This window comes from Chelonoidis abingdonii, chromosome 10 (genome assembly GCF_003597395.2).
Source record: "Chelonoidis abingdonii isolate Lonesome George chromosome 10, CheloAbing_2.0, whole genome shotgun sequence".
In the NCBI taxonomy this organism is placed as follows: Eukaryota; Metazoa; Chordata; order Testudines; family Testudinidae; genus Chelonoidis; species Chelonoidis abingdonii.
Genome location: NC_133778.1, coordinates 17,766,445 through 17,789,906, shown reverse-complemented (window position 1 = coordinate 17,789,906; position 23,462 = coordinate 17,766,445). Strand labels below are relative to the sequence as shown.

Here is a 23,462-nt window from a genome sequence, read left to right as displayed (position 1 = left end):
CGCAGTGCCAGCGCTGGGAGAGAGCTCTCCCAGCACTGCACATACTCCACATCCTCTACAGGTGTAGCTTGCAGCGCTGGGAGCCACGCTCCTGGCACTGCGGCACTGTTTACACTGAGGCTTTACAGCGCTGTATCTTGCAGCACTCAGGAGGGTGTTTTTGTCACACCCCTGAGCGCGAAAGTTGCAGCACTGTAAAGCGCCAGTGTAGCCATGGCCGTAGAGTACCTGCAGTGCTGGGAGAGCTCTCTCCCAGTGCTGACGCCGTGACGACACTCGCACTTCAAAGCGCTGCCGCGGGAGCACTCCTGCGGCAGTGCTGTATAGCTGCAAGTGTAGCCATACCCCCACTGTATAGAGAAAGCAACAGTTTGTTTGGGAGGCTTGTTTCAGTTCCTAACTGCCAGAGTCTTTCTGAGGTGTATAGATCCACTGCCAGTGTGGATAACTTTGAAGAGATTTCAGATGGAATAAAAATTATTAGGGACTTTAAATAGCCCTATAAGCTTAACCAGCTTGTTGGGAAGAGCGTGGTGTTTGAACTGTCTCCGTGTTGATTCTTTGAGTAAACAGTTTGTATCTCAGGTTCAGAGGGAAGACTGGACAGCTGAATCTGCAGAGCAGGAGGACAGTTGTGCAGTTAAACTCTTGAGAACACGGGATGGCAAGTAAACTCATTTCTAGACACTTTGGAAGTGTCATCTACTTTCTTAGTGGACTTGACATCTGATTCCATCTGGAAACAGAGGTTGGTAATGGATGGACAAAAGAACCTTCAGTCTAACACGCTAGTGAAAATGGATGGTATCTCTTTCAGACAGAGTCCAGCCTTGGAATTAGTAACAGTTAAGGATCTGAAAATTTAGGAAGCATGGGAACCGATTTGAATAGCTGGCGGCGGTCCAGGTCTTCAGCAGTATGTCGGTAGAGGGTCCTTTACTTGCTCCGAGTCTTCCGCAGTACTGAAGGACCCACCGCCAAAATGCTGCTGAATACCTGGAGCGAGTGAAGGACCCGCCACCAACATGCCGCTGAAGACCCGGAGCTAGTGAAGGACCTGCCGCTGACATGCTGCCGAAGACCCAGAGCGAGTGAAGGACCTGCCGCTGACATGCCACCGAATACCCGGACCGCCGCCAGGTCAATAAAAAAAATTAAAAAGGTGCCTAAATTAGCCGCTCTTCTTTAGTGTGCAGGGCCCTCTTAGGCACTGGCACGGGGCCCTCTTAGGCATGGGGTCCAATTCAGGGCAATTAAGGGAATCGGCCTAAAGCTGGCCCTGTGTCTGCATTGATGTAAATTACTTGACTGACTAGGGGGAGAAAGACCTGCCTGTAGCTGTTAGCAGAAAGGACACACCCAGCTGGCCAATGAATTCGGTTAAGCAAAAGAGCTCAGATTTTGACCCTGCAGAACAGGAAGAAAGGGAAAACGTTTATCATGCTAATAAAAGCCACAGGTTATCCTTAAAATGCCAGAACCACAATGGTATTGAGCCAAAAGCGTGGCATGACAAAAATAAACATAAATGGACACCTGCAATGAATTTAATGTTAATGCCAATGTTAACTTCTGTGACTGTGTTGCTAATAACAAGAACTGTAAAAATGTACAATGTGCCTAATCTTTTGCAAAAATCCTTGAACATGTGAAGAGTAATACATAAAAGCACACTTTATGTTAAAAGACCTTGTGATATTAATATTTCACAGTTACTGCCTGTAACTAATCTGGAAACTGTACTCAAAAAAGACATTGCAAACCTAATGTGCTGTATGAGAAAGGAAACTAAGGCACACTACCATATTGCTTTCATGGTTAAATGCCAAGATTCCTACACTATGAAGAACATTAATACCTACATTGACTTGTTGTTAATTGGGTGCCAAACATTTGGGGGGAGTGATCTATATAATCTGGTTTGTTGTCTCCAACAATGGCAATTATCAAATGCTAAAGAAAAACAAATATAAAAAAACTCTGAAGTGGGAAATTATGGTATAATCTACTAATATGGGAAGATTCTTCCTAACTCTTTCAGAGATTGATTGATGCCCTGAAGTATAAAGGTTTATATCCTTTCCAGACTTTCAGAGATTTTATTATCTTTACTATTGTAACTCCAGATGTTTTCATTATCCATACAAATTACAATCCTTTTTTTAAAAAAAATCTACTAAATTATTGGCCTCAATTAAACCTTTGTGGCAATGAGTTCCTCTGGTGAATTGTTCATTGTTTAAAAAAGGGTATTTCCTTTTATCTGTTTTAAATGTGCAGTGTGATTGAATGCCCCTTTTTTCTTGCATTTTGAGAGAATAAATAAAAATGCTTAATCTACCAATTAGGGCTGTTGATTAATCACAGTTAATTCATGGGATTAACTCAAAAAAATTAACCGTGATTAATCGCAGTTTTAATCACACTGTTAAACAATAGAATGCCAATTGAAATGTATTAAATATTTTGATGTTTTTTCCTACATTTTCATATATATTGTATTCTGTGTTGTAATAGAAATCAAAGTATATATTATTTTTATTATAAATATTTGCACGGTAAAAATTATAAATAGAAGAAATATTATTTTTCAGTTCACCTCATACAAGTACTGTAGTCCAATCTTTGTCGTAAAAGTGTAACTTGCAAATGTAGAAATTTTTTTTGTTAGATAACTGCAGTCAAAAACAAAACAATGTAAAATTTCAGAGCCTTCAAGTCCACTCAGTCCTACTTCTTGTTTAACCAATCGCTAAGACAGACAAGTTTGTTTACATTTACAGGAGATAATGCTGCCCTCTTCTTATGTACAGTGTCACCAGAAAGTGAGAACAGGCATTTGCATGGCACTTTTGTAGCTGGCATTGCAAGGTATTTACATGCTAGATATGCTAAACATTCATATGCTCCTTCATGCTTCAGTTGCCGTTCCAGAGGACATCTTTCCATGCTGATAATGCTTGTTAAAAAAATGTGTTAATTAAATTTGTGACTGAACCCTTGGGAGGAGAATTGTATGTCCCCTGCTCTGTTTTACCCGCATTCTACCATATATTTCCTGTTCTAGCAATCTTGGATGATGACCCAGCACATGTTCATTTTAACAACACTTTCACCGCAGATTTGACAAAGGCAAAGAAGGTACCAATGTGGGATTTCTAAAGATAGCTACAGCATTTGCCCAAGATTTAAGAATCTGAAGTGCCTTCCAAAATCTGAGAGGGACGAGGTGTGGTGTATGCTTTCAGAAGTCTTAAAAGAGCAACACTCCAATGCAGAAACTGCAGAAACTACAGAACCCGAACCACCAAAAAAGAAAATCAACCTCCTACTGGTGACATCTGACTCAGATAATGAAAATGTGAACATGCATCAATCGGCACTGCTTTGGATTGTTAGCAAGCAGAACACGTCATCAGCATGGATGCATGTCCCCTGGAACAGTGGTTGAAGCATGAAGGGACATATGAATCTTTAGCGCATCTGGCATGTGAATATCTTGCAACACCAGCTACAATAATGCCATGCAAATGCCTGTTCTCGCTTTCAGGTGACATTGTAAACAAGAAGCGGGCAGCATTATCTCCTTCAAATGTAAACAAACTTGTTTGTCTGAGTGATTGGTTGAACAAGAAGTAGGACTGAGTGGACATGCAGGCTCTAAAATTTCACATTCTTTTATTTTTTGTAAATCTACATTTGTAAGTTCAGCTTTCATGATAAGGAGATTCACCTAATATAAGTACTGTAGTGCAATTGAAAAATACCATTTTCTTTTGTTTTTTACAATGCAAATACATATAATCAAAAATAAATATACAGCGAGCACTATACATTTTGTATTCTGTGTTATAATTGAAATCAATATATTTGAAAATGTAGAAAACATCCAAAAATATTTAAATAAATGGTATTATATTATTAGCAGTGCGATTAATTGCGATTAATTTTTTTAATTGCTTGACAGCCCTATATATAATTCATTGTTTATCCTGTCCTCTCAAATGTTTACCTTCTCTCTAAACTTAAACAGTCCTGATCTTTTCGATTCTTCTTCATAGTCTTCTTCATAGGCTGTATTTTAAAGAAGCCTTATTGAGGGTGAAGGAACAAACCATCCCGATGTGCAGAAAGCAGGAGTGGCTCCAGGGTTTCTGGCACCCTAAGCAGAATTCGGGGGGTGGCATTTTGTGCACTCCCCACGGGCCACGCGAGAGCTTCCGATTCCACTCCCATTGCGCCGCCGAAGAAGGACCCTCCACCGAAATGCCGCAGGCGACAGCGACAGTCATTGAGCTGCTCAATTGCCTGCCGTTGTTTTCCGCGTCACATCGGCAGAAGGTCCTTCTTCGGCGGCGTGACGGGAGCGGAACCGGAAGTTCCCATGCACCCCGTGGGGAGCACACAAAATGCCACCCCCCGAATCCTGGCACCCTAGGCGACTGCCTAGGGTCGCCTAATGGAAGTGCCATCCCTGGCAGAAAGAATAGCAAATATGACAGGCGATCAGCTTGGTTAACAGTGAAATCTTTGGTGAGGTTAAACTAAAAAGGAAGCTTACAAGAAGTGGAAACTTGGTCAGATGACTAGGGAGAAGGATAAAAATGTTGCTAGTGTGTGCAGAAGTGTAATCAGGGAGGCCAAAACACAACTGGAGTTGCAGCTAATCAGGGATATGAAGGGTAACAAGAAGGGTTTCTACAGGTATGTTAGCAACAAGAAAAAGGTCAGGGAAAGTGTGGGACCCTTAACGAATGAGAGAGGCAACCTAGTGACAGCTGAAGTTGAAGTACTCAATGCTTTTTTTACCTCAGTCTTCACAGATAAGGTCAGCTCCCACACTACTGTCCTGGGCCACAAAATATGGGGAGGAGGTGAACAGCCTTCAGTGGTGAAAGAACAGCTCAAGGACTATTTAGAAAAGGTGGACATGCACAAATCCATGGGTCCGGATCTAATGCATCCGAGGGTGCTGAAGGAATTGGCTGATGTGATTGCAGAGCCATTGGCCATTATCTTTGAAAACTCATGGCGATCGCGGGAGGTCCCGGATGACTGGAAAAAGGCAAATGAAGTGCGGTTCTATAAAAAATGGAAGAAGGAGAACCCAGCAAACTACAGACCAGTCAACCTCACCTCAGTCCCTGGAAAAATCATGGAACAGTTCCTCAAGGAAACCATTTTGAATGACTTGGAGGAGAGGAAGGTGATCAGGAACAGTCAACATGGATTCACCAAGGGAAAGGCATTCCTGACCAACCTGATTGCCTTCTATGATGAGATAACTGGCTCTGTGGATATGGGGAAAGTGGTGGACGTGATATATCTTGACTTTAGCAAGCTTTTGATACCATCTCCCACAGTATTCTTACCAGAAAGTTAAAAAAGTATGGATTGGATGAATGGACTATAAGGTGAATAGAAAGCTAGCTAAACTGTTGGGCTCAATGAGTAGTGATCAATGGCTCAATGTCTAGCAGGCAGCTGGTATCAAGCGGAGTGCCACAGGGGTCGGACCTGGGGCCGGTTTTGTTCAACATCTTTATTCATGATCTGGATGATGGAATAGATTGCATCCTCAGCAAGTTCATGGATGACACTAAGCTGCGGGGAGAGGTAGATAGCTGGAGGGTAGAGAGAGGCTCCAGAGTGACTTAGGTAAATTGGAGGATTGGGCCAAAAGAAATCTGGTCAGGTTCAACAAGGACAAGTGCAGAGTGCTGCACTTAGGATGGAAGAATCCCATGCACCATCACAGGCTGGGGACCGACTGGCTAAGTAGCAGTTCTGCAGAAAAGGACCTGGGGATTACAGTGGACAAGAAGCTGGATATGAGTCAACTGTGTTCTCTTGTTGCTAAGAAGGCTAACGGCATATTGGCCTGCATTGGCAGGAGCACTGCCAGCTGACCGAGGGAAGTAATTATTCCCCTCTATTTGGCACTGGTGAGGCAACATCTGGAGTATTGCATCCAGTTTTGGGCCCCCCCACTACGGAAAGGATGTGGACAAATTGGAAAGAGTCCAGCGGAGAGCAACAGAAATTATCAGGAAGCTGGGGCACATGACTTAAGAGGAGAGGCTGAGGGAACTGGGCTTGTTTAGTCTGCAGAAGAGTGGGGGGGATTTGATAGCAGCCTTCAACTACCTGAAGGGTGGGGAGAGGCGTTCCAAAGAAGATGGAGCTCGGCTGTTCTCAGTGGTGGCAGATAACAAAACAATGAGCAGTGATCTCAAGTTGCAGTGGGGAAGGTTTTGGTTGGTTATTAAGAAACACTATTTCACTAGGAGGGTGGTGAAGCACTGGAATGGGTTACCTAGGGAGGTGGGTGGAATCTCCTTCCTTAGAGGTTTTTAAGGCTGAGGTTGACAAAGCCCTGGCGAGGATGATTTAGTTGGGAATTGGTCCTGTTTTGAGCAGGGGTTGGACTAGATGACCTCCTGAGGTCTCTTCCAACACTAATCTTCTATGATTCTATGTTTCCAGTAATTTTTCACCATTTCTACTATATTCTATAGGATAATTGAAAGTGAGCATAGTATTCCAGCTAACGCCATTGCATTGTTTTATTTAACTATATTATAAAAGTTTCTGCAAAATTCTCTATCCCATTCCTTTTGCATCCCAATATTTTGCTTGCTTTTTTTTTTAATCACTTCTATAAATTGAGCAAACATCTATAGCGAACTCTCCACGGTGATGGCTAGGTCTTTTTTCTGAATTAATACTGTTAATTATTTATAGTTAATACTAAGACAAGTAAATATGGTGTTTAAAACTTATTGTATACCAATGCTTGGACTTGAAGATCAACTTTGTTCTTACTAGTTGGTGCTTGACCTTTTAAGTTAGTCCTTCTAAAGCAAATTATTAGCCTAACTAATCCCAAAGGGCGTAGAGACTGATACAGAACCATCCTTTATACTGTTCCCAGAACATAGAGAACAATTTAAAGAGGCAGACATTTCCAGTGCAATAACTTTTTCCTTTGTCTTTTCATCAGGTCAGTATCTTTTTTCAGAAATTATTTTACTTTTGATTCAGTTATATATCACTTTTACTGATTTGTAGACAGATGAGGAAAAGGAAATGAGAAGGAATGGCTGAGTCTTCAATTAAAGGCAAAGACAGAGTTTGCTCTTTAAGCTTATTGGACAGTTCTACATGGGGTGCAGAGAATCATAATAGAGCCCCATGTTTTTCACAAATGTGAAATAACTTGAAATAAAGCAAAAAAACCTAACCTCACAGCAGCAGCTCCTGTGCGTGGGGCTGGGCTCTGCCCCAGGTGTTGTGTCCTGGCGCACCAGGTCACTCGACTGCTCTGGGTTGATCCAGCCACCCACCAGGATGAAAGGGTTGCCGGGCCAAACCTAAGAGCAGTACAGTGATCCCATGTGCCAGGTCACAACGCCCAGAGCGGGCGGGGCAGGCCCAGTACCATGGCATAGGAGCCATCACTGCACAGTGAGTGTCAGACAGGCTCATTCTGCAACTGCAGGGCATCCCAACCACTCCATCTGGGCCCCCAAAATGAAGTGAAAAACTATAAAATGAAAAAGGGTTTTACCGGGGTCTACTCATCAGCTTCGTGGAGCCAAATTTGTGAAATTGTATCCACAATTAGTTTCTGTGGTAACTGTATCTCAGAGCACAAACACAAACAGAACTGGCAGGAGGCACCTGATTTTATTTTCTCTGTAAGAAACAATCAGAAGATTGATGTTTCAGGTTGTTACAATGCACACATCTAATGTAGGTACTTTTTACTTATATAGTGACTACATGTTTTCCTTGGTAAACACCCAGTAAATTTCATCATTTCTTGTTACTTGTACATTGACTGCTGTTACACTTAGTAGGCTTAAAAGTAATCACCAGGAAGCTTGCATTCCAGTTTAGAATTTGGAATTAACTACCCGTGTGTATCATTTATCCTGTATCCTCTATCATGCATCAAGCAGGTAGACCGTATTTTACATGATTTTTGTGCTCAATAAACAAAAGCTTAAATCTGTTTTCTTTCCTTTGCTTTTCCGCAAAAAGTTCTGGGATTGTCTATCACTAGAGTACCCAGCTATTTAAGGAAAATTACCAAACTGCTCAAATTAGAAGTGTGAGAACAGCTGAAGTGACTGTGAATTTTTGTATTCACTTTCTGTGTAAAACGTGTGTCACTTTTACTGGTGGAAAATTGAACAAAATAATCTGTTTGGCCTTCTACGTGCCTTATAAAATGTAGGACAGTGATTTTTTTCCCCTAAGTGAAAGTATTAAAGTAGAGTTATTTCAAATCAGAGATGATTATTTTCTGGTACTCATCAACCTCTTAAGATCCCCTTACCATTTTGATTCAAATCAAGAGGCATTAGCCAAGGTCCCCTCCAGAATAAGTTGTTCACTTAGCAAAAGGCTGGATTATTACTAATATTAGCTCGGAATATTAGGCGACAGACTTGGCATAATGCTACTAGTTTACAATAATTCCTGAAACACTCTCTGCCTTGCAACTTAGTCTGATAATACATCTGTTTACACTGGACTTGTTTTTTGTTACGGATCTCTCTAAGGAATATTGTACATGAAAACATTATATACAGGTGAATAAGCATAATTACCTCACTGCACAAACTTTCCATCACAACAGGTGTTAAATCTCTTTAGTGAAACTGATGTATTGTGCATAAATGCCAAGATTGACAGAAGGATGCTCTCTAACCTGTAGAATGTGAAAAACATGTTACTTTTAGTTTTTGTTTCCTCTTTTTATAATCAGACATTTACAGAAAACCGAGTGTGATTTATTCTTCTCTTCTTAATGAATTGTTAAGAAGTGTTTGAAAAGGCATTAAATCTTCCCTTCTGGCATGAATCTGTAAAGGGGGAAGAGGATTTTAAATGGCCTCACGGTATATTGCTTTATAAAACTGCTGATTCTAGCAGTGCCAGAATAGGACTACATACTAATGTAGGAAACACTGAATGCAGTCAGTGAGCTTTCAGCATTTATGGAGGAAAAGACTAATAGCTCTGTTTTAACAAGGCTCTTAACACTTGGGCCATCAGCAGGCATTGAGTGAGTGAAATTGGGAGAACTCCTATGAAATAAAGCCTCTAAGTTCAGCGTTCTCACCTCAGCCAACTAGAGCTGCCATCTTGAAAACAAACCAAGTACAGAGCTGATGTTTTCACTGAGTGCATTAATGCTTCACTTCTGAAATGACACTAGAGCATGAGAAATGCACTGGCATCCCTGTTGGATATTCAGCATTACAGCAGTGTTAGGGAAAGTGTCTAGATTTGTGTAGTGAATGAAAGCAAAGGTTGTTTATATCATATTTTACTGTAGAAAAATTAACAACAAATGATAAACAGATCTGGAACTAGTATGTAAACTCATTCTTTCCTTTGACTAATGTGTGCATTACTCAGCAATATTAAAATGTTTTTATGTAATCAGGTTTATCTCCTGATTTTACTGAATTACAGGTGGGAAACTAACCAAAAAACTTGACAGTGTCCCTGCTGGCCTACTGCCAAGGGAACCGCACTGAGGAACATACCTGTTCTAAACTGTCCTTTGATATGGAACCCTTTCTTGTTAGCAATGATAAGATTAAGTATGGGATTTGTGGAGTCTCTGAGCTCAGCCTTTCTTTTGTTGATTTTGGCACCCTGCAGCATCATTTGTTCTCTGATTATCATTTTGAGATGCATTGTCAGTAACCGGGGTGTATAATTGATCTTCATCTCTAATTACTCTTCTCTCCACAGGTGTCTGGAAAAGGTCCAGATGGGAGTTCACACAATCTCCACTTTGAAGGGATGGAAAGGCAATATGCATCCTTACCCAGGTACATCATTGAGGCTTCCTCATGCACTGAGTCTATCTGCATAGAACAGCCGTCTGGCTCTGAAATGAAGGATTATGTTGCAGTTTTGTCTCGCTGCCTTCTGCTGATGATTTAGTGCCATCTTTATAACTGTATTAATAATTTAGACAGTTGATTTAAAAAAAAATAAAGTCATTCTCATTGAACATGTCAGCAAGAGTCATGATCCACAGGGGAAGAACATGACATTGAGGAAGCTTATGGTGCTAGAGTTATAGCAGGTCTTAGCAGGGCATAACTGTGACAGAGTTTATAGTGCTAAAATTGTAGCTGGCAATGACAGAGCATTGGTGTGAGGGGTCTGCACTGCAGCAGTGATAGCTCCTACAGTACCATCATTGCTGGAAGGAAAATTTAACTAGCAGTCCTGTTCCAGTATAGTAACTATATACTGTAACTCAACCCCATTGGAAATGAGAGAGAGAATTCTTAGGGGCTTGAGGGGTTTTTTATGAATAATTTTAGTCTGGAACCAGCAGGGCATGACAAAGAGGAAACCTTTCAAAGATTACAATCCAGATTCTGTGGGAGTTATAATACCAGAGTGTGAGAATTAGCATGCTAGAAAAAGAAAGGAAGAAAGGTTAGAGCAGTGGGGAGAAAACGAAAATAGAGAATATTTATCCTCCAAGCATGCTGAGCAAGAAAGTGGATCTGCAGTAGAGATGTGGAGGCGCAAGTTTTCCTAAATGAGAGTGAGACAATCAAGTAGTGCCACATTTCCTGGGCACCCCAAAGGGCGTGGCACATTGGTGCTGGTATTTTTAGGAAATAAATGAATGTGCATTGTAGCTACAGCTTTTCTTCAGTTTTTTCCATTTGACTGTTTGTTTCTAACTGTGTCATGGCAAAGGCTGATTGACCCTAATGTAATGTGGCATACCACTATGAACTAGAATATCTCAGTACTTGAAAATAATAAGATCTCTCTAAGAAAAACTGTTTCACACACACTTCAGCATTGTTGGACTTAAGTAAGAACTTTTTAATGCATGATGTGTTGTTTAAACCACAGAATGCATCTGTGGTTCAATGACTGCCTTTTATTAACTTGTATTGGTGGTTGTCTGCAGTGGTGGGCTTGTGATGTTGGTCCCAGGATATTAGACAGACAAGGTGAGTGAGATAATAACTTTTAATGGGCCAGCTTCTGTTGGTGGAGAAACATGCTTTCAAGCTTCACAAAGCCTCAAAGGACCTGATGAAAAGTTCTTTGAAGCTTGAAACTGTGTTTCTTCCATCAACAGAAGCCGGTCCAATAAAAGTCTCACCCACTTGTCTCTCATACACTGGGACCAACACTGCTTAACAGAGTGCCATTTGATTCCCAGCAATGTGTTTTATATTTTTTTCCTGTTCTCATTATCCATAATATGTGTCCAGTCCTTTTTTCTGAATCCTACTAAGTTCTTGTCCTCAGTTATATCTTTTAGCAGCAAGTTCCACAGGTTAAGTATATGTAGAGTTTTAAAAAAAGTTGCCTTTTAAAATGTACTGCCTTTGCATCTTTATTGCTGCTACATCCTTAATAGGCAATTCTTGTGAACTATTCACAATGACACCAGATTGTTTTTTCCTGAGTAGTTCCATCTGATTCAACCCATTAATCTCCCCATGTTCTTCTCAAAACCTCAATTTCGGCTAGTGGAAACTAGACTCCGTACCCTAAATCTCGACAGGGCTTGGAGGGTTTACCTGGATAGGACAGAGAATTTAGGAATTTATCCAGACTTTCTATAGCCTTCGGGGATCAGTGTAAAGAGGGAGTCACTTCTGCCTGCCTAAGATTAGGCTGTACCATGAGTCACACTGCACTTTAGTTGGGGTGTCAGTATCTCATGGTTTTAGCACCCACGCTGCCAGGGTTCATGCAATATCAGTAGTTTGCCTCCATAATGTTTCTGTCAAGGAGAGAGCAGAGCACTGGAGTGATGTGCTCTCGAATGCATGTGTTGTTCAGCAGACTGGCTGTTGTATTCTGAACCAATTCTAAAGAGCTCTTGTAAGTTTACTTCTCTGAAACCACCATAGTAATCAAGCCCAGAGACCATAAATGAGAGGGTCACCGGGGCAAAGTCTGAATCCAGCAGAAGAGGCTGCAGTCTTCCTGACAGCCACTAATGGAAATGCGGATTTTTTGCAGAGCTGGCCATTTGAATCTCCGGAAGTACAGAGGAGTCCAGATGAACTCTGGAAATCTGCCTTCAGATCGTTAATAATCTATTTTACAAGGAAAGCACTCAGATACTGTGAGAAATGGGCAGCAGTACAAAATCTTAAGATAGATAGATGTCCTTATCAAGATGGCATGTTCTTCAATGTATTTCCCTCTTCCCATTGATATCGCCTCCTTCTTTCCGGGGCTCAGCTTTATTCACCCGCTCTTCATCCAGTTGTTGAACTCAGTCAAGCCACTGGACACCTGTGGGAGAGTGCTGTTTCCATCTGATCTGGATGTGATGCATAGCTGAATGTCATCTGCACACTGCTATGCTGTTCACATTCTCCATCAGAGATCTCGCTCAGCTGCCCCCCACTGACTGCAGCCTGATTGGTCTGCAGTAGGCTAAAGTATTCCCAAAGTTCGTCATGGGCAGTATCATCAAACTGAGCATCTTGAACATTGTGGGAAATTTGTAAAAAATGTGGGTAGTCTGATCTAACAGTACATTATCAAAATCCTTCTCACCTTCCTTTTATCAGCCAATCAATGCAAAAAGGTGTAATTAAATATAAACAACTGGCTTTTAGGACTAGAAAGGGATGGTGGAATGGGGTTGCAGAAACCATTTCCCAACAAATTAAGCACATTTCTAATCTTACACAGTTTTATAAAAGTAAATCTCTGTCACCAGCATGTAGGATTTACCTAAATTCGCCAAGCAGACAATAAAGCTTCAAAAGTCCCAGGGAGGAAGGGTGAACACTTCTGCAACAGAAAGGAAAGCATCCGGGCTTGGGCTGTGGCTGATTTCTCTTGGGAAAAAAATCAACACAATAGCTGGAATAATTAGATGCCCATGCAATAAAACTGTTACTGCTACCTGGCAACAAGCAGGAGCCATGTTGGAGGGCATGAGAGATTGGAATGAACGAATGAATAGGAGAGCTTTGGCATCCCTCTGAAATGGGCAAGAGAGAACTAGGATTACCATCACATTATTTTGAAAAATATTCCGTACGTTCCCAGGGCACCTGTTCTACTCTGAAGGTGTGCGAGGCTACCTACAAAGAAGCTATGATTGTCTCTGGTAGCATACTCAAGCTCTCCTGCTATATCTTTCATTCAAGTTCAAATCCCAGCTTTAAAACACCCGTGGCACTTTGCCCTATGGCCTTATGTTTTCATCTCCCTTCTCTGTGGGTGCTCAGAAGTTTAACCATATACAAAATGGATCAGATTCTTAGCTGGTGTAAATCAATGTAGCTTCACTGGCTCATGACCCTTATTTTATAGCAGAATTAGAGAAAATGTAGTTCTGTAAGTGTACTTGCCTTTTCAACAAAAGAAGCAAAGAATTTAAAATATATAGAGGTAACCCTGCTCCTATTGAGCTCAGTGACAAAACCCTGCTGGCTTTGATGGGAACAGGATCTGTTCTATGGAAGGTTATTTTTTAATTAAAAGTTGAAATACTTCTGTCTGTTTAAAAAAAAGTAGGCAACAGCCTTAAAGGAAGCTTTAATATGTGACTAGCTTAATCAGTAGCCAACTGAGTTATGAGATCAAGTTTGTATCGAAGTTAGTATCAGATTATCAGCTGTATTTGGAACCATCTAGAGAGGGGCAAATGTTATCTACTGAGTTATTGGTCTGTTACTATGGCAGGCTAGTGACATGTCCCCGTCTCATACTGCACTGTGCTACATCATCTCCTGAAGGGAAGCAAAATGGTAAAGGCAGAACATAAAGCTTTGCAAGAAATATACAGTTCTTGGCACTCAGTAGTTATGCGATGCCCCAGGGCTAAAGCCGAGTAGTGCTGAATGATATTATTAAGCAATGTTAAATCCTCCCTCTTAGAAGGAAAAGGGCTTGAGTCTTAGGCTCCGCGGGGTACTATTTGGGAAATAGGAGCATGGCTATAATACGAGAAGCTAGAAAAATATTTTTGTTTGTTTGTCTTCAGTAACTCACCTCTCTCTCTCTCACATTTGAAGTATTTATTTGGTTAAACCAGTGCACAAATATAAACGTGAAGCTGGTTTATTTGCTCACAGGTTTGTTTGGTTTTGCACTTCAGTTTCATTGTGGTCTGTCATAATGTAAACGATTATTTTGCTCATGGCAGCCCCAATTGGAGAAATATGTCCTAAGCATGAAGAGTTATTCCTTTCTCCGAATGGATTCGATAGTAGGCTCTGACTAGTAACTGGGCTGACAGTCACTAAGACAGGCCCAGGGATTGGTGACGCTGTGATATATACCATAAATCTCAGCCCCCTTGCTAGTAAGAAATGCTGATGCCAAAAAAAGTCAATGTTTCAGTTCCTCAAGGTTCATCATATGATCCAAGAACAAGCGTTTGTGGCAAAAAGAGCATTAAAAAATAACCGTAAAGACTAAGAAATGAATTCAGATTGTATCAGTCATTTCCATGGCCATGGAGAAGAGGGCTGAGCAGAATGGCACTTTACATTCACAAGAGTGTTTAAGTTCAATATAATATGTACCATAAAGATGGGAAATCTATTAATGTATTAATTAAAGAAGTGGCAGCACAATGCCTTGCCATTGTCAGGAGACTCTTGTTCAAGATCCACTCTGAAACTTGCACTTCCTAGGTCAATAAATAAAAGGAGTATCATAGATTCCAAGACAGACAGGACTATTGTGATCACCTAGTCTGACCTGCTTAATAACACAGGCCCCTAGAACCTTTACCCAGTAGTTTCTGCATCAAGCTCATAACTTCTGTTTCAGCTATGCATGGGTGCCCAAACTGTGGCTCACAAGCCACGCGCGGCTCTTTACCGTTAAGGTGCGGCTCACTGAGTCCCCCATGCCATCCACCCGATTCTCCGCCCACCACAGTTACGGGGGGATCTCAGGACCTCTGCCTTGCAGTGGGTTGATGTAGGGTAAGGACTTCTGTCCAGTGGGGATGTGGGCCTTAGGGCTTGAGCCCCGCAGCACACCAGCCAGGCCTCATGGCTTCAGCAGGAGTGGGGCTGAAGCCCCGACCCCTGCCGGCATCTCTTGTGGGGCTGAAGCCCCAAGCCACAGAAGATGTGCTCCAGCTCTCGAACTTCTGAAGATTGTCATATGAAGCTTAGAGGGTCAATAAGTTTGGCCATCCCTGAGCTACGGAATGTCTTATACAAAGATATCTAATCTTGATTTTAAGGCTTCACTGATGGAGAATCCACCACTTCTCTAGGTAAATTGTTCCACAGGTTATTCACCCTCAGGATTAAAGAATTGTGCCTTGTTTCTAGTCTGAATTTATCTAGCTTCAGCTTCCATTCATTGGATCTTGTTGTGCCTTTTTTGGCTAGGTTAAAATGCTGACAGCTGTCAGAAATCTCTGCTCAGGTAGGTGCTTGTACACTGTGATCACCTCATCTCTTAACCTTCTCTTGGATAAATTAAAGAGGCTGAGCTGCTAACATTTCTCACTAAAGACATGAAGACAGCATTGTCAAAGGGGCTGGAGCCTTTCCTGCAGGACAGTTTGTGAGGCAGCATTGACAGTCATGTAGGCAAAAGTCATTTCCCACCATTCTGGGCAAAAGAAGTTTCCATAATAGCTGCCCTCATAAAGGAGGCTCTCAAAGAGACAAATAGGAGGTGTAGGTTCCTCTCCAAGCTCTACTGGCTTCCTCATCAAGTTCACACTAGTTACCATCATTTCAAGATTGTGAAGTTTGCTTTTGCCTACAAGTCTGCTCTCATCTTACAGCTCCATTGCTTTTCCCTTGTGCGCTACAAATAACTCCCACCTCACCTGTCCCTTCATAACCTTCAACTCTCATCTCATCTGCTCTTCCATGCTGCCTTCGTCTTCTGGAAATGCCTCTCACTCCCACTGTACAAGTCAACAACCCTCTTGCCCTGTGAATAATTCCTTAAAATTCTTCTTTGAAACCTGCATCAGTATTAACCTGCTTCAGTAAAAATGTCACCTGCCAATTAGAAATGGCGGCCTTCTTGGGTAGAACCACCATCTGGCTCATCCAGTGCATTCTGTGTTTGATTTGTATTATCTGTCCCATTAAAATTGTAAACTGCTCTCCTTTGGTACACAGCTAACCAAAAAAAATCACTCTGTCCTATGATATTATTCCTGTGATGTTCTACCTATCTATCTTCTGACACCTTTCCTAGTGCTTAAAACTTATCTGCCCTTCTGTTTTCCTTTGTCTCTTCAATTAATATCTGCATTATACACTGCCTTGGAATTTCCATTTGCTTACTGAAGCATTGTTTTTAGCACATGCAGGAGGATGGCAATGGTATTACATTCAACAGATGTGTATTCCAAGTAATGCCAATACTGATCATTGGTGCCACTGCAACTTTAGTAGCAATAACCTGGAACAAAAGAGAGTGCACATAATAACCCATATGTTATATGTTTATAAATGTCATTCTTGCCAAACTTTTATCAGCAATGAAATAATTTATTAATCCAAGTCCAGACAGATCTTGAGAATTATCAAAGGTCTGTTCCATCATGGATGCTGCATTACTCAGTATATTTTACGCATTTGTACAAAGCCAATCTTCAACTTTTGATGTTCAGTAGAATATACTTGCCTGTTACAGTCATCACAGAATTTGAAATGTTCCCCATGAGGTTGAAACAACTCCGATTTAGCTGCATTTATTTTTTCCTGCAAAATTCTGTAGAGAGGTAGGCAACTTTCTCATCTTGGGATAAGCAACAATTAATCTGTATCCCTCCCTCCTCCACTCCATCACTGACCACTCGATCCTATATTTATCTTAGTGATATCATACTAATGTGTATTGATATCCATTCTTGTCCTTAAGTCACTGCACTGTAAACTGTTGATTGTCACACTGATTATGTGGTCACACACATATCTAAACTGATTAACTTGCCTCAGATCTTGCCTTCTACTTCCACACATGACAAATCTTGAAAAAAATCAGTGAAGTTTATGAACAGTGGAGGATTAAACTCCCTCCTTTCCATCAGTTTTCCCAGATGGAAAATGCTGTCCCAAGCGCCTCTCCCTATTGTGTCTCTTGCCTGTCTGAATGACATCTCTGACTCCACCTCACTCCTAGGGGCTACCTACAGTACAGAAACATCCACGTCAGAACACTGGTTACAACATGATTGTCCATCACCTGGTTAAAGTTTGTAGTGTGCACTGGGACCTAATAATGACATAACTGGGCAAAAGTGTGGGATGTATATGCACAATCATGCAGGGAGATCAGTTTGAGAAGGTCAAGTCCACTCTTCTCAGTTGGGGCCAGGATGTGGGGCTGCAGCTCCTCCATGCTACTTGTGCAGTGTAGCTACTGGAACCATGTAAAACTTAATTCTCTGGCCCCTTTTTTGGTCACCTCTCTATATTAACCTATACTGGTCCCGCACAGAGACCCTTTCTAAGTGTGCAAGACAGTGGAGGATAAGGCACCACCATATGACCACTCCAGCTGCAGTCCAGCAGAAGGGGTTGAGTGATGCAGGAAAAATGCTGCTGGCCCCTGTACTCCAGTGTAAACTTCCTTAGGGGAGAAATAAATCTTTTCATACTGAAAAGATCTAAAATTATGGTTCTTCAGTATCTGGAGCCTTGAATCCTCCTGAGTTGGTACCAGCTATGTGTCAGTTTCCTGACTGTAATGTTTGTAGGTACTTCCCCATTTGCGCCCAAAAGGGGGTTCTTTCATAGCTAGGTTGATACTTAGGAAAGTCCAGATCTCCCTCATTTCTTATATTATTCTCCAAGCTCTCAATGTTTTTCTTTCTTATTGTCACTCTCTCATCTGCCTCCTATTGCTTATTGCTGTGGGAATCATTGTTGTGCTGAGTTTCTTGACTGTGCTGAAATGTTTTGCTCAATACGCCACTCTCGTTCTGCATACTTCTCTCTTCTGTCCTCATCTTGGCACACTGTCAACCATTGTTTCTCAATCAGGGAGCTTCTATTCATTGTATTCTATGTGGTGGTCTCATGAAGTCATCTTAATGTGATACTTGTCTGATCTCCACTCTGCCTAGCTCCTTCTCTGTTACTTTTGTTTTCTGCCACATCAAATAGCGGTTTTACAATACAAGGGGAGAAAAAGATTATGGTGGTGATGGAACTTCTTGTAAGAATTAAAATGCTTTCACAATCTAGGAAAGGATACTTAACTGTGCTAATTAAATGTAAGTTTACAAAAATAACACTTAATTGTAGATTTAAAATCCAATCTGTCTTTGGTAAAAAAAAGTACCCAATGATTAGTGGTTCATGGTAATTACAAAACGTAGCCACCCATTGTCTTGAACAGCCAGGAAAAGAAAACAAACCAGCATCAGCAGAACAAAGGCCGCAACAAGGACTGTAAGGTACAACGCTGACCCGCTGCTAACTTAATTTAGACCCAGAATTTAAATCTTGGTAAAAAAAAAAAAAAAATAAGTGTAAATGGGGTGAATGGAGAGAAGGGGATTCCAAAGCTTAATAGGAATGGAAATTTTATTTTACATGTTTTAATTTAAATATGTCACTTTCAGTGTGGCAAACCCAAGCACAAGAGGATTGTGTATAACATCAGAAATTGAATATAACTGGGACTAACTAGAAACAAAAGTGAACAGCCTAACTTAATTGTCCAAGCCACATCAAACATCAATAATAAATGAGGAGCATTTATAATGGAACTTTTGATTTTTTTTAATTTTCAGTTTTAATAATGTAAAGTAATGTTAGTAACTTGGGTAGGGATCATTTTTAAATATGATTTTTATCTCAACAGTGGCCCTTTTATTGAAAATACAGCAAAATCTTAAAATCTGATATCTTCCCATGCAATGATCTCATTATAAGTGAAATATGTATAGGGTTTTGGTTGGTTTTAAAGTCCTGACAGGTGCGTTTTGAATCAGTTTTAATGGGAATATTGGTCTACTCAAGTACCTCCAGGAAAAAAGTTGCAATAAAACAGCCAAGATGAAATACATGCAGAGAAAAAAGAGATTGTTCCTCCCTGATAGAGCACTAGCTTGGGAACTGAGCTGATGTGCTCATTTAAAGATTAGCTTAAATCCAAAATCACAGTGGAGTCTAACTACCTAACTTACTGTACTTACCACTGCCAGGTAATAAAACTGATTACTACAAAAACTGCCTAAAAACCAGAGCTATCAAAAAAGTGATTATGCTTCGTGGAGGACAGAGTCTAAATCCTGAATGGAATTTCTGATACCAATGATCGTTCCATACATGTCAACCATTCAAAGCAGAAACGTGGAGATTCTTTCATTTCTGCATATTGGTACATTTAGCATTTTATGGTGAAATCGTGACCCAGTATCACATTGATGGCTTCAGTCTTATTTTGAAACACAGAGTCAAAATCCAATCCCCAAAAGTGCGTAGAGATCATAAACAAGTGTATTTATTGTCTTAAATAATGAGTGTCTTCAAATCATGCATAGAAAAGCCAGCAGCGAAGTGAGAAGGTTGGTGCTTATTTTAAACATATCTCACAAAATGGGCTTGTATTTAAGCAGACATGACTTCTCTAAAACTGTTGTTTAAAAGGAGGGGTTAAAGATTGTAAACAGGATCATAGTTACAAAAATCTTATTGTAGAATTTGAAAGTGAAGACGGTTTGTTTTTAGAAGTAATTTCAGCTTCCTTAAAAATAGAGTGGAACATTAGTTGAAATTAACAAGACGCTTCCTATCTAAGCCAAATTAGGTCTTTACTACTGAAATGCATTCTTTTAGAAGTCAAGAAGGTCAAGGGTCAAGACATCAAATCACAAAGTGCAGCTGTCAGGCCACCTCTGCAATTTCCATGGGAGTAACTAAAGAAAATTTAGCAAAGAAAATATCTACAGCAGTAGGGACATTTCTTACAAAAAACCAAAAACTGAAAAACAGATCACCCAGAAGAATACTTTGGAGGTGGACAGGAAGGCTGACAGAGGTGAATTTTGTCAGTTTTTCTAATAAAGCCTCTCAACTCCTCATAGCGAAGAGCCAGTTGATGCAATATGGAATGGTTTAAAAGTCAATTAATTTTTTGAAACTAAACAGCTGGCCTAGGTTGTAAGTAGATATTAGTTGGGATAAATAAATATTCTTTAAAGAGTCACATGTACAAAAAGAATTGAATGTATGTCAAGGCATAAGGGCCTCCCACTAAATATAAAAGTACTAAATTCTGCTTTAAAAAAACCTAGAGATCTAGAAAAAGGCTGTCTCCAAGGAGAAGCATTTGAGTTAATATTATATTACACATAGTGAAATTATGGAGACATGGCCTCATTAACTGAAGAAGAAGCACTATTAGCCTGCCCTCCAATGAGTACAAGAACAAAACAAATTTTCAGCAACAAAACATTAATGAAAGAAATAAGTGTCAGTAAAAATGTTTTAGGTTAAGATGAAGGATCTGTGGAAAAAAGATAAGTGAATGCAAATTAAAAAGAGTAAGCTCAAATTAAAAAACAACGAGTATGTCCCACAGAATACATCAACAGAGTGACATGCCCAGTGAAACCTGGGGAATGAGATGTGCTACGAAATGCAAATGTATCCTCTGCATCATCAACACTGATGTTGAAATCACCCAGGAGACCAAGAGATAGGGAAACTCAACTGGCTGGTTTATAAATAGAAGATCTGTGTACATAGGGTGAAAACATAGCTGCTTAAGATGTATTATAAATGAAATCTGAAAAAGTGTAGACCTTGGATTTTTAAAGTGAGGAAATGGCACTTTGTTTTGTCTTGAGGTTCACTTAAAATAAGTTGAGGAAAAGACAACTTTTCCAGCCCAAGCTCTTGAGATTCACTTTCTCTAGATAAATAGACCTGGAGGTAAGGTTGAGAGACAGGCCTTCACCAGTGAAAAGTGGCAGTAATACCCGATAGATACCGCCAGCAAAGGAGGAAGGAAAGAGTCCATCAATACATACCTCTAACACACAGAACGTAGTAGGTCCAGTTTTGTAGTTTGCTCCATCAATATCCTTTAGCAAGCTTCTAACAGCGTAATCCATGAATGTCTTACCCCTTCTATCAAGCTTCAGCTAGACTCCAATAAACAAATAGCTATTCAACCATCGTACTGTTGGTGTCCACTAATAAGGCAGTCTGCTGTTGGTTTTTATAACCTCTGCCCATCACCGAGCCTTTATCCAGTCTTTACAGGACAGATGTGGTAGTTTAATTATATTAAAGAAGGTGTTATACTGTCATAGTATCAAGATGCTGGCTCTCCTAACAAACATATAAAGCACCCTTAGCAACTATGCTATTATGGAACAGGAAAGAAGAAATATGATAAGAAAATAGAAAGGTAAGTTTTTTGTGGGCCATCTTAATTGGACAGCTTAGAAAAATTACAGGACATATAAATCTCAGTGACTGAAATATAGTTCTGGTTCATTACCAAATATGCAGCACACATACTACAAGTACAAATGATACCACACACTAAGAAAGCAAAATAAAATGGAATGCCAGGAGGGATAAACTGAGCCATATAGAAGCAGTAGGGACAGACTTCTTAACAAAAATGAAATCCGTGGTCACTAGTGTTCTCAGTGAAGTCATGGCCACCTTGTGGGGAGAGAGTTTCACAATATTAGTGATTAAAAGGTGCCTAATTTGGGATTGAGAGAGATCACTGAAGAAGTTAATAGTAAAAGCAGTTGGTAGCGCAGCTATTACCACACAGCTCATGCAGGTGGCAGCCAGACTGCTTCCATTGCATGAGTGAGGGATGTATTTCTCTGAACAGTTTAGATATCGGCCTACTAAAAACATGTCAAGACAGTTTTCTAAATTTCATTTTTCATCCATCTTTCTCTTCTTCCATTTATCCATCCAAGGTTCTTTTATTGCACCCATCAGCATAGTATCCAAGTGTGGTATTTTCTAAGGACCTGATTCTGTCAAACATTGAGTAATAGCAAGAAGTGGCATTCAAGTCAATATGGGCATGAACCAATGGCAGTTGAAATCACTGGAAATATTCCCATTGACTTCAGCAAGTGTTGGGTCAGACCTAAATGCAATCATGGAACTCATGAATAAATTCCTTCATTTCTTCAACCACACAGTAAATTCCAGAATAGTGTGGTAAACTGGTGCTGTGTAATACACAGGATTTACACATTTGATTTTCTTATCTGTACTCTGCCCACCAACCCAGGACTACTACTAGCGTTCCAACCTTTCAAATAGCAACTATTTTGGTTTTTGAAACAAAAGAACCTTCCACAGTATTCTATCTATCTTCTCCCCAAATATGAATCAAGTAAAACCTGGACTGGAAAATTATTGTGGTCCAAGTTCCTATCTAGGATTAGTAACGTTCAGACCAGTAACAGTATTGGAGGTTAAGGTTAACATTAAGATCCCATCTCTCTTGACAACTTGGGGCTAGTAACACCTGTTGTGTCCCATTGTACCATTAGAAAAATTTAAATCCCTGCTTACCTGTAATGTGCAACATTCATATCTACCTGGAAAAATGTTGATTGTTTCTTGAGGTTTTAATATATTTCTATATAAACAATCAACATTTTTCCAGGGCTAGATATGAATGTTGCACGTTACAGGTAAGCAGGGATTTAAATTTTTCTAATGGCACAATGGGACACAACAGGTGTTACTAGCCCCAAGTTGTCAAGGGAGATGGGATCTTAATGTTAACCTTAACCTCCAATACTGTTACTGTTCTGAACGTTACCAATCCTATATATATAAAAAAATAAATAAATTCCCCTCTCACCCCTATGGGTGATATCTGTCTTCCTCAACCTCGGGTCCTCTACCAGAGGCCTGGGAGTTTGAGGGTTCTGCACAGTATCTTAGCTGTTCCTAGCACTGCACTCTTCTGGACAGAGAGCTGTGATGTTGTTCCTGGGAACTATTGGAGCCACTCACCCAGCTTAGGAATCACAGCCCGGAGTGCTCCTACCACCCCTGGGACCACTTTGGCCTTCACTTTCCACATCCTCTCTAGTTCTTCTTTCAGGCCCTGGTACTTCTCCAGCTTCTCATATTCCTTCTTCTGGATGTTGATGTCACTTGGCACTGCTATATCTATCACCACTGCTGTCTTCTGGTCCTTGTCTATTACCATAATATCTGGTTGATTGGCCAGTACCTGCCTGTCCATCTGGATCTGGAAGTCCCACAGAATCTTAGCCCTGCTATTCTCCACAACCTTCTCTGGAATCTCCCATCTGGTCTTGGGAGGGTCTAGCCCATACGCTGTGCAGATGTTCCTGTATACAATGCCAGCCACTTGGTTGTGCCGTTCAGTGTATGCTGTTCCTGCCTGCATCTTACATCCTGCCACTATGTGTTGGACTGTCTCTGAGGCCTCTCTGCACAGTCTGCACCTTGGGTCCT

At 40.7% G+C, this 23,462-nt stretch overlaps 1 protein-coding gene across 2 annotated transcripts in view; it reads left to right on the top strand.

The window, feature by feature from the left end:
• The window catches only part of PARD3B (par-3 family cell polarity regulator beta), a 725,193-nt gene that overhangs the window by 671,665 nt on the left and 30,066 nt on the right, over positions 1 to 23,462 (top strand). For both annotated transcript variants that reach the window (XM_075069989.1, XM_075069988.1), the window contains exon 22: positions 9,775 to 9,854. In XM_075069989.1, coding sequence (XP_074926090.1) covers positions 9,775 to 9,854 — 80 coding nt within the window. The remainder of the gene's footprint in view (positions 1 to 9,774; positions 9,855 to 23,462) is intronic.